Source organism: Neovison vison, chromosome 3 (assembly GCF_020171115.1).
Source record: "Neovison vison isolate M4711 chromosome 3, ASM_NN_V1, whole genome shotgun sequence".
In the NCBI taxonomy this organism is placed as follows: Eukaryota; Metazoa; Chordata; class Mammalia; order Carnivora; family Mustelidae; genus Neogale; species Neogale vison.
Window position 1 is genome coordinate 150,519,172 of NC_058093.1, and position 12,110 is coordinate 150,531,281.

The 12,110-nt window shown below is 53.4% G+C and overlaps 1 protein-coding gene across 2 annotated transcripts in view; it reads left to right on the plus strand.

Moving 5' to 3' along the window:
* Nucleotides 1-11,294: 11,294 nt before the first annotated feature.
* LOXHD1 (lipoxygenase homology PLAT domains 1) overlaps nucleotides 11,295-12,110 on the plus strand; it is a 151,338-nt gene continuing 150,522 nt past the window's right edge. For both annotated transcript variants that reach the window (XM_044240992.1, XM_044240993.1), the window contains exon 1: nucleotides 11,295-11,424. In XM_044240992.1, coding sequence (XP_044096927.1) covers nucleotides 11,295-11,424 — 130 coding nt within the window. The remainder of the gene's footprint in view (nucleotides 11,425-12,110) is intronic.

A 12,110-nucleotide genomic window follows, 5' to 3' on the forward strand; every position in this document is an offset into this window, starting at 1 on the left:
ATTTCCTTCTACAAAATGACTTGCTCAGCTTTGGGGTAAAAGTTTTATTTCCTCCGGAATTGTGGTTCTCAGCCTTGTGTGCACATTACAATCACCTGGGGGATCTTTGTAAAATAGCCTCCTGACCCCCCATGGACTTCACCCTCCCAGAGAGTCTGATTCTGTTGGCTTAGGGATAGGGCTTCCTATCTTTATTTATTTTTTTCTTATTTTGTTTTTTTATTTGGGAGAGAGAGAGTGTGTGAGAGAGCAGAACTGGGGGGAGGGTCCGAGGAAGAAGCAATCTCCCCACTGAGCAGGGAGCCCGATGCAGGACTCGGTCCCAGGACCCTGGGATCACTACCTGAGCTGAAGGTAGACGCTTAACTGACTCAGCCACTCAGGTCCTCCCTATCTTTATTTTTAAAAATCTTCTTGACTCTTCCGCACAGCGGTGAAGATTCATTGCCCTGAGGTAGAGGGGCTGCAGGTTGACAGCCCTTTGGGTCACCCGAGGAGCTTTGAGAAATACGCCCGCCCACCCGCCACCTGCCCCCAGAGGCTCTGAGCCATTTGGTCTGAGGTATGACCGAGGTCTTAGGGGCTTTCAAACTCTCGCGATGATTCTGATACGCAGCCAGGGTTGAAAACCGCTATTCTAGAGCAGCAGTTCTTGAACTTGAACCCGAGTCAGAGTCTGAATCACTTGGAGAGCTTGGGGGCGGGTGCGGGGCGGGTGCGGGGCGGGCTCCTGGGTCCCACCTTAGGGTCTCTGATACCGTGAGCTGGCGTGGGGCCTTTCTGAGCCAGCTCCCAAGCGATGGTGATGCTGGTCCCTGGCCACTGCTTTAGACCTAACTAGCTTGACCCTGTTCTCCTACATTTTTTCCTCGTTGGGGGTTGGGAAAAGCTGATTCAAGCCTGTGGCTTCATAAAGGTATCAAATAGCTTTTCTTTTTCCGAACATTTTAAACACTGAAATAAACATGAAGAAATATTTTTAAAGCGAAGTTACATAGATTTCTTCTCCCAGGTTAGGAAGCTCAGAGTGTGCCTGAATTGAGAATTTATTTGTGCCTGGAATTAGGATGCATTTGTGATCAGAACTAAGGGGTTGATGTCTCTGGAGCTGGGGACGACCAAAACTGTGACCACTTTTATGACCGGTGCTGGAAGGTGGGGAGGATCTGTGCACCACCCTGCCCTCTCAGCACAGTTCCTGGGCCCCTGGGGGTGGAAGATGGGTGCAGTGATCTGTCCCCGCCCCCACCGCACCCATGGAAAACAAGCAGGAAGGCAGTGATGAGGAGACGTCCCATAGAAATATCTGTGTGACCCAGGGACTAGGGGTCCCTCCCCATTGCGTTAGGCTCTTCCAGTTGAAACCAGCTACCTAGTATCTGCATCCTGCCTCTGTCTCCTCCCTCCCATGAGAGGCAAGTCCCCTGCCTCTTCCCTCTTCAGACGCCCACAAAGGTGTGGTCCCAGTGAGAACGTACTCTGCACGGCAGCTCAGGATCCCGCACTCAACTGCAATGTTTACAAGACACCCTGAACACCGTGAAGACTTGTTAAGGGAGAATATAGCTACCATCTTGCCGAAACGAGGTCAAAGCACACCTCACTTCCCAGTACCCAAGCAAGCTCACTCAGCCCTTAGGTCGCTAGGGACTCAGAGGAAGGAAAATTAATTTTGAGCCCCTGAAATAGATGCTATAAAAGCTCTGTAGTAAAGACCAAATGCTTTGCTAACAGCAGATCCCTCGTGGCGTCCACCTTAATTTGAAATTCAATTCTAGGGAACCTGGTTCTGATTTCTCATAATAAAGTGAACGAAGAGAATGACAACAGGTGCTAGACCCAGCAAGAAGTGGCAGCTAAAAGCCCAACAGTAACGCATTAAAAAGACCAAAACTTTACATGTCCGCAAACACGAGTGATCGGAGGCCATTTAGTGGAGGGGCAGATACATTGCCACAACCCCGAGGGCAACAAAGCATTTTCGATCTGCTCACCCTGTGATGTCTGCAACCACACAGAGTGCAGAAAAAAACAGCATTCACTGTACTGTGTTTCAGAAGGCGGAGAAGCCGCTTACCCATTTTGGGATTAGTTCCATCCCCCAATACTTAAAACACCGTCGTAGGAATCTTGGTGCTTCAAAGGTTAGCCCTCGGTTATCTTAAGTTCAGGTAGGTGCAATAGTTCATTTTCTGATAACAGAGGATACATGAGATGGGCAAAGTCACTCCTTTGTTTTTAAGTACTGTTCACACCCAACGTGGGGCTTGAACTCACAATCCCGAGATTGAGAGTCACGTGCTACACGGACTGAGCCAGCCAGGCGCCCCCAAAGTCACTTCTTTGGACTCACGTGTTCCCTCTGACATTTGCTACCCCTTCCCCCAAGAACAAAAAGACGAGGAGAAGAGGGGGGGTGCACCCCTCCCAGCTCCCCTCCCCCTCCAAGGGAACTGCAGCGTGGTGGGTGAGGGGCTGCGGGGGAGCAGGGAATCCTCCTTCTGCATCTGTGCTTCCACCTGTGGTGACTTCCACCAGGTCCCAGGTCATGCTGGGACCTGGGCAGGCTCTGCAGGGACCCAGCCTGGATTTATCTGTGAATTTAAGAATATGAATGACCCCTGCCTCCAAGAACCCCACCCCGGCCCACACAGGTTTCTACTTTCCAAACACCTTCATCACCCATTTCTCACCAGGATTGGCTGTGCTCCTATGAGAAGGCTGGGGCAGTTAGGGGTGTCCCCACTTGACTGAAGCCAGGAAAGACCATGATTGCACACCCCAGGGCACATGGGATTGGCAGTGGAGTTCTGGTGCTGGGCGCCCAAGCTGCTGGAGTGGTGGAAGGGGTCCCTGCTTTAGCCTCTGGGGCTTTTCTGCTTTCTTCCCTCTGAGCTGGTCAGGCTGGTTGGCATCTGGTCCAGGCCTGGGCTGCACCCCCTGCCTCACGCAGTGTCCGGGTCTTAGGAGGGCTCTCTTGGGTATTCATTCCTCTCTAGGTCCTGCACTCAGGGTACCCAGAGTCAGAACACTCGGTGGCTGAACCCAGTGGGCTGGAAGTGGAGACAGCTGTACTTGGCAGGGAGTCACCGAAAGCCACAGGCCTGAGCAAAGTGGGATTGTGGAGGGAGTTGACATCAGACCCAGTAATCCAGCCCCTAGTGCTGTGGCTGTTTGGGAGGAGGCCAAGGGGATCCCAAGCGACAGATCCTACCAGCCCAGCCAGGAGCCAGCTCTCCCCTACCCTTCTTCAGCAGGACCCTTGACACTCACTGTGGCTGCCTTCCCAGAGCATGTCCTTCTGCCCCAGGTTGCTTTGGGGGACAGCTGGTCCTCCCTGGGGCTCCCACACTTTGCACAAATGTTTTAGGGATACAACAGGGTCTTCTTGGTGGCCTGCAAAATTTTCTTCCTGGGCCCAGCCACCTTTCCTTCAGAAAGCCATACTTCTTCTTCCAATCTGTATTGTTTGAACTGAAACATATGTGTATGTATTATTTCTTTTATAAACAACACTTCATGTAAATGAGCATAGGCTGGGTGTGCAGTGTCACAGTTTGGAGTCATTCCCCCACCCCCTTGCTCCCCAAAGGAAGCCAGGACAGACAATGGAGGTCCGCAGAGGAGCGGTGGAAACGTGGCTCCCTGCCTCGCAGCTGTGCACGGCGTCAGACAGGCTCCAGGTCAGTTTCCAGGAAGCCCTGCCTCGGGGCTCCCATGAAGGCAGAGCAGTTTATCCCTGAGGGGTGGCACCGACTCAACCCGAGCGGCCTACTGCGTGTGGAGACAACGTGGCCACGTGGCCTTGACCTCCGTGTGCTTCTCGGCCCCACACCTCCCACGCTGTCCTCTCTCAGGAGCCAATCACGTTGGATCGTGCTCCAGAGAGCCTTTCCCACTGCAGAAGAACCGGGAGACTGGATGTCATTTGCTGGGGACATGGGGACAGGCGATCTGAGTGGAATGGACTGCAGCTGAAAACCATCCAGCCCTGGGTCTCCTGGCTTGTTCCCTCTGCCTCCCTGATCACCGCGGAGAGAGGCGCCCTGTGCCGCCAGTGGAGTCAAGAAGCAGGGGAGCCCGGGCTGCAGCCCTCCCCTTCTCTTCATGCAACCCGCGCTCCGGAGCGGGGCTCACACGCACCCCTGCAGCCCGCTGCCCGCAGTGTGCGGCTGTCCCCGAGGGATCCGTGCGTGATGACGGATCTCTCCTGAGAATAATCAGGGTACTTCTTATCTGTCACCGTGCTTGAAAGGCCCTCCATTTCCACCCGATAAAACCTACCAGACAGTTCATCCAGCAAAGGCTCTTTGGCCGTGCTCAGAGACCAGAGCCAGACCAAGCCGGGTGCGACGCAGCAGCGACACTCTGCAGGACACAGGAGGACCTGGAGAGGGGAACACAGGCTCCAGTCAGTAGAGGGAGAGCCCAGGAGGGCTGGAGGGCTGTCGGAGCAGGTGGTGCCTCAGATGGGCTCAGACCTGGAAGCCACAGAGACCTACCTACCGCTCTTCAAGCAAGGTCGCTGTCAGGATCTAGAGTCACGTCAAAAGTCATCTGAGCACTAATTACCATCTTATAAACATTTTTTATAAAAGTTCTTTCCATGCCAATCTCCATTGGTTTGTTTAAAATAGGGATATATATGTAAAACGTATATACAGTTTTAAAAATTCATGCACAAACAGCCTGACCAAGGCTAGCCTGTAGAAAAGACTCCCCAGATTTGCATCTTGGGCAAGCCCAGAGCCTTTCTTGTGCTTTCCCATCGGGGAAGACAACGTGTAAACTCCCAGAGCCTGACATTTTCACGGTACCTCTGTCTTCAGACTCCTGCTGCTCTGCGTGATTTGGTTTTCTATCCCTTAACCAGCGTGGTACTAGACGTAGACCATTCCTTGATATCAGTGATCGGATCATGCATCCCTGAGGGATGCGGGAGGGGAGGGGAAAGGGATGGAAATCACTTCCGAATATGCAACCTCAAATGCCCAGCCTCCCGGTGTGGACATGCTGTGCCACCCCAGCCTCAGCCCGCCTCTCTGGCCCCTCCTCTTCCGACCCTTCTGTGGCTGCCTGCCCCCAGCTCCCCAACTCCCTTCAGCAGAGGACATATCTCTGTGCCCTTGGTCTCCCACCAAGCCTGGATCTCAGCTCACCTTTTACCTTCCTCTGAATGAATTGGATGGATGCCAGCTGCACAATGTATAAACGTTTCTTATTACAAATGTAAAATGCCAGACCCTCAAGCAAGCAACTGTGGGATCCAAGGGTGCTGAGACCTGAGCACTGTGTTCTAGTCTATCATCGGAGGAAGCAAACCCAGGGCTCAGGGAAGTAGGAGTTCAGTATATGTTTTTGAATGAATGAATGCATGTATCAGTAAGCTGGGGGATGGAAGCTGAATGGAGTTCATTTATTTATTTAATAAACATTTATCAAAGGCTCACGATGTGATTTAAGTAAAATCCCTCGATGGCTCTGAGCAGAGTGGATTGGAGGGGGCAGAAGTGGTTGAAGACAAGGTTTTCTAATACCCCAGGGAGCCTACAATGGCTGTGGGAACTAACGTTTCCATGAAACAGAAAAGCCACCAGCCTCTCAACACTGCATCAGCTCAGAATAGGAGCTGGGTCATTTCGAGATCGCAGACTAGCTGGTTACCTTGGGTCAGACATTGGAGACACGCGGTGGTGGGGAGCCACAGGTGGGGACCAGAGCTTCCAGGACACACGCTCGAATTGCTTGTACTTACATGTGCTCTCTACACCCTACTCGCCCCAACACACACAGTTGTGTTTGGCTCATTCCTGTAACAGGTCTTGAGGGTCACATTCATACTCTAGGAGGCACTGGGGAACACATGACTTCCTTGAAAGGGAGCACAGGCTGGTGGAAGAGAGAGGGATAGAGGTAGATTGAATTACAGGTCCCCATTCTTCACCCCTTAGTCTGTCCACATCCTTTGCTATGAAATGTTACAGCCCTTTCCTCTGAACCCAGCCACGGGTGTTGCTGCGCGTAGCCGACGAGGCTAGCAGACGACATGCAAGGGGAGGGCTCAAGTGTGCTCGCAGCGTCAGAGTCACCCTCTTGCCCTTCCACCATGGCCGCGAGAAGAGCCCAGAGGGACCCATCCAGGCAAAGCTTTCTCTAGCCAAGTTCGGCCAGTCCTGCAGGTTGACACAGAGCTGCCTGCTAAGCCCAGGGTAAGCGAGTCACCCCAGCCAAGCTCCAGACACGTGGGAAAGAATGCTTACACCCCTGAGTGTCTTGTGGTTGCTTGTTATGGAGCAACAGCTGGAGGGTACAGAAATGCATGCGACAGCTCTCATGTCAGAGTGAAGTAGGGCTTGCAGACCAGAAAACACCAGGGAGGTCTTCAGCTGGACTCATGTTAACTCCCCTAAGGGGGAGGTTGGGTCTGATTACAGAAGGGCCTCCAAGCTAGAGGAGTTAGAAGTCATGTCGGGGTCATTTGGGATTCTTTTGGCAATGTAGCATCTGAGTGCCCTTCTAAAATGTGAGGAGAGGACAGCTCCCCACGTAAGAGTTGAAAATGCCAAATACTCACTTTCCCAGCCTCCTTTGCAGTGAGGTGTAGGCATGTGACTTAGGCTCAGCCAATCAGATGCACAAGCCCCAGACTCTGAGTTGGCAGAAGGCAGCAGAGGCTCTTCTGGCGAGGGGAGGTGCCAGCAGGGACAGCAGAGGTCAGTGCCCAAGGTTGGTCCAGACTGCATGCCCAAGTCCGGTACTGGGGACACCAGAGGCCTCCCCAGTCAGTCCAGTTTCAGGCTTCCTTTCTAGGATGTAGCCCCTAAGACCACTTGGAAATTCTGAGATCCCTTCCCCAACACTAACTTTTCAAACAGTAATTTTTCTGCTTCAACTAACCAGTGTTCAACTAACCAGTTTCAGCTGCTCGCAGTCCAGAATCTTGGCTCACAAAATTTGCTTGTGCTGAGGTGTAAGGGAAGGTTTTCACACTGGGAGGAGACAGGACAGAAGGCAAGCTTTGGGAGAACCCACTCAGCAGCAGGAGGAAGCACTCAAGGGGGAATGAGCCGGGGGCAATGAGATCGTGTGTGTGTGTGTGTGTGTGTGTGTGTGTGTGTGTATGGATTTGTGCACATACACAAATGGCTCATGGGATAAACAGCCCCTTCCCTATAATCAGAGCTTGGGGATTCCTGTGATTACCATGTCTGCTCTTTGTGTTTTTATCAGTACACGAGAAACCTATAGGAGTATCAGCTTCATCAATGAGGGAACATAGCCACCCTGCCCAGTTTAGATTGGAGAATGCTCAACCTAGGTGGAGGGCGGTGGGCAGGACCATGGCCTTCCCTGGGATCAGAGTGGGTCTGAGAAACCTCCTCAGAGCACCATTTCCCCGCCAACCCCACACGGGGTCCTAACACCACGGATCTGGGGATGAGGTCAGGTCGGTGTCCAGGCTGCACTCTGGGGCGTACGCAGACAGGCTCTCACCTGGACATGGAAAGCCAGCAGATGGGCCAGGCTAGTAAGAGAGATGGGGTGGAGCCCTGGGCCAAAGCACTGCCCTCTCCGGCCGCCTGGCTGTCAACCCCCTGCCCCCACGCCCAGCCCCGGCAACCATTGCTCTGGCATTACGTCTTCTGGAATGTCACATAACTGTCATCAGACAGAAGTCAGTTTTTTCTGGCTTGTTCTTCTCACTTTGTTTAGTGCTTCGAGGTTTGTCCAGGATGTAGCATGTAACACTGCTTCTCCTTTTATCTGGCTGAGTAAGTATTAGCCAGTTGATGGGCATCCGAGTTGTTTCTGGGCTTTGGCTCTTACGAATAAGTCTTGCATGAACATTCACATGCGGCTTTCATGTAGACATGTATTTTCATCTTCTTTTAGGGAAACACCCAAGAGTGGAATTTCTGGGTTGTGTGGGAAGTGTCTGGGGAGCTTTAGAAAACAGTGCGAGCTCTTTTCCAAAGTGGCCGTACCGCTTACTACTGCCACCAGCGGTATGCGAGTTCGAGCTGCTCTGTGTCCTTGTCAACATTTGGTGCCATTTCAGACCCTGTTCTCTTAAATATTGTGTTTCAATGCCATGGATGCTCGAAACATATTTTGATTTCAGTTTTTTGAAGAAAAAAAAAAACCAGCCCAGTAAACACTTTCTTGTTTTTTATCTGAATTGGCCCTATGCAAAGTGAGCGTTTTATTTATTTATTTATATTTTATCTGGACGGAAAGTATTTTCTGTGGTAATCCTAGTAATTTCCCGGTATTTAAAGTCTCTTTCTAAAGGTAGAATTAACAAGCGGTCAAAGCACATGCTGCCAGCAGGGGGCGTGCATCACCCATGATTGCACTTCCCTCTGCTTCCCTCATCAGGACTTTGAGCGGATTTGAGGATGTCCCTCCGCAGAACAGGGGAGGAGGTGAAGTTGATCTTTCCTGGGCCATGACGTTTGGGGTCAGAGATGTCTCCCCGTAGTGGGGATGCGGGTGGCTCCAGAAAATGAAGCCGCCGTGGACTTTGGGGAAGGGTGTGAGTGCTTTCTGCTGCTCAGATGTCTTGCATCTTCTGGGAGTTCAGGCTCAGGGTCTGGGCTCAGCTCGGAGCAGCCAGGTGGTAGGACAAGGAGGTGACAAAGGAGCAGCGAGTGAAACGTCTCATGATGGCTGCAGACCAGCTCCCTTCTCCTTTCCAAACCCCATGTCACGCTATGGCTGGGGAGGGGGGTGGGCAGTCCTGGCTGACGGTCTTTCCTACTCCTGGTCTGGGGATAGAGCTGCTTTCTGGCCCTGGCTTTTGCTGCAGAGCCTGGAGCTGGCTAGTGCTCTTCTCTGGCCCTTGGCGCATTCCAGCGGCCCCAGGCTGGGTCTGGGTCATGCATAGTCTGCCTGCACCTGCCATCCAGCGTCCTAGCGCATCCCAGCTCCCAACCCACGAGGGCCGCTGGAGCGTCCCCTGCTGTAGGGTGGCAAGCGATGCCACCCGGCCACTGTATGTCATCCCAGGCAGCACTCAGGGCCCCATCCTTCTTCCTGGATAGGGTCGAACCCTGCCTTTCTGCAATCACCGCCCACAGTGCTAAGACTGCCTTTTTAGGCACACAGACCAGTCCGAAACAACCTCCTACAGGGGAGGCCACGTCTTCTTCTCTAGGCTGAATGTGCCCAGAATGGTGTCCGTTCCTTGTGTTTTCCTTGTGCGGACAGTGGGCCTGGTGTTTGTGGTTGTTTCACAGGCCTGCCTGTGATGTGCTCGTGTATACATGTGCCTACATCTGTCCAACGGATGCTTGCGAAGCCCACCGAGTGCCAGCTGTGTGATAGCTCCTGGAAGCCTCACAGGGAACGGGGAGGCATGACCTCTGCCCTCCACAGAGCTCGTGGCAGAGAGAGGCATGGGGGAGATGGTCAAGGAAACAGGCTATTACAAGATAGTCCTCCAGGAACTTGGAAGCACACAGACGATTCCGTGGTCTCTGATGCGCTGCTGTGAGCTGGGCTCCACAGAGGAAGGAGGACACGTGGAGCCAGTCTTTGCAAATAGGAACCAAAGGAGGGTTTCTGGAACAATCTGAGATGATAGCAAAGCATTTACCTGTCACGGCCCCGACCACACACACACACACACACACACACACATCGTGCCAAAGAAGAGATAAACCCTGATTAGGAGTCACAGGCCTTTAGTAAGCCCCTACTCTGTTGCAGAGGCTTCTGTTGATTGAGCGCTTTCTCTACATTCTCAATATGCCTTAACGGGTCATTTTCCCTCTTCCACAGATGGAGAGCCAGGCCTTGTCCGAGGCCACACGGCCAGCAGGTGCTGAGCAGTTCTAATTCTGTCCGAAGACCTCATACTGCCAAGTCAGAGGGATGAGTTCCAAGTAGATATGAAATTTCTAGCATTTCGGATTTACACAGCAATCTTACAACTCGGATTGTAAGAAATCTTAATAAAATCTTAATTAAGTGCCTTAATAAAACCTTAACAAAATAAAATAAGCAAGGAAGAGGAGTCCAGGGGTCCCAAGAGAAACTTTTCTTAGTGATCAATGTGGGGGAGGGTCCTCTGGGTCCTGGTTCTCTTGCCCTAGCTCAGAATCCCCTGTGTGGGGCTGTACTTGGAGAAGGAAGGGCTGAGGGGAGTGGGCTCTGAGGGTTTGTATCATTTCATTTGAAAATTCAGAGAGCAACGTGGGCAAATGGAGAGTTCTTGTTAAAACATGCTGGTTAGGGGCGCCTCGGTGGCTCAGTGGGTTAAGCCTCTGCCTTCGGCTCAGGCTATGATCTCAGGGTCCTGGGATCCAGAGGCCCATTCCTCTCTGCCTATATGTGATCTCTCTCTCTGTCAAATAAATAAATAAAATCTTAAAAAACAACAACAACAAAAAACAACATGCTGGTTAACCGTGACTGGCCTGGCCCAGCATGTGGGGGGTTACCCCCAATGTGGTGGGCCTCCCCAGCGTCCATGGCTCTGACCTGGCAATGCTGGGAACTCACGGCTCAGAAAATGCTTTGTGGATTGTCAGAGTGCCGCTCTGAGCAGTGTCTCTGAAGGGCAGCAGGTCTCTGCCCGCCAAATGGTCTCTTCCAGGAGCCAGCAGTCTCAAGGAGACAGAAGCAGAGAGATGGAACGAGAAGGATCTAGTAAGAGCCTTGCCTGCTTCGTAAGGTGAGGAGAAGTCATGAATAATGGAGAGAAACGGGGGCTGCAGACTTCTGGGAGCTTGGAGGATTTGGGGCCCGCCCTCCTCAGGAAGGCCCCAGGCCCTGGGGATGTTGTTCACAGCCCCGGAATGCTTGGAAGTTAGGGGGACCTCCATGGGGGAGGCCTCCAGCAGTCCCTGGGGTGACCTGGAGGGGCCCCAGGGGGCCCCCTTGCTGTGAAGCCAGGTGGGAAAAAGATGCCAAGGGCTTGATGTCACCTGATTCTCCCTGAAGGGAGGAGAGGGGGTGGGGTAAGGAGGACAGCCTGCCCTCAGTCCCCATGAATAAGAGATAAGGCCCAAGGAGAAACCCCGGGGCAGGTGCAGGAGGAGGTGGCTGATGACTGGGGGACAGAGAGAGGGGCCAGGGACAGGAAGGACAGAGATCGGGCACTGAGGCTCAGTTCCACTGCCAGAGAGGAGAGGGCGCAGGAACAGGCTGTGGACACAGGGAACCCAAGCGTGGGCTCTGGGCCACCCAGAGGTGGGCATGGAGGTCAGGGAGAAAGACCTCGGGGCCAAGAAAGTGTAAGAAGGTGGGCGCCGTGAGTCGGCAAGTGCCGAGAAGGGGCAGCCGGCAAAATGATGCCCCAGAAGAAAAAGAGGAGAAAGAAAGACATTGACTTTCTCGCCCTGTACGAGGAGGAGCTGCTGAACTATGCCTCGGAGGACGATGAGGAGGAGCTGGAGCATGAGTACTACAAGGCCAAAGGTGCGGGCGGCGGGCCGAGCCGTGCACACGGCCCTTCCCGTGCACGGAGGAGGGAGGGCAGGTTCCAACGCAGCCGCTGCCCCGCGGCTGTCCGGCTGTCCTCCATCACCGCGGAGCAACGGGCGGGCGTTCAACCATGGTCCCCTGTACAGAGTCAAGGCCAGCTGCCCTCAGACATGGATCTCAGTGGCATGGAATAGACTAGAACCGCAGTGCCCACACTCTCCAGTCCTATACATCCCAAGAGCCAAGTTCCAGCCCGGTCTCCACCCTGCAGCCTGATGGCCCAGAGCCCCCTGCTGTGCTCAGGCAGAGGGGCGTAGGGTATGGGAAGGGGTGTGGGGAAGAGGCGTGACCCCTCACCACCTGCCTGGTGGGGGTAGGGCCTGCTGCCACTCTGGTGATGGAGAAGGGGTCTGGGGCCCATGTGGGGAGGGCATTTGCTGCTCTAGACCCTGGGGCTTGTCCTTCCGGGCTCATCCTCCCCTGTGGGGTATGGGGGCTGCTTCAGGGCGGTAACCAGAGACGGCTGGACTGGGGATCCAGGGGTTCATTTTGGCCTGAAGAGGAGTTTTGTTGGTTTGGTTTGGTTGTGTTTGTTTGTCTTTAAAATGTTTTGAAAGATTTTGCCTGTGGGTGCCTGTAGGCTATGGAAGGCCAGTTTGTCATAGTCCCCTCTGCTCCCT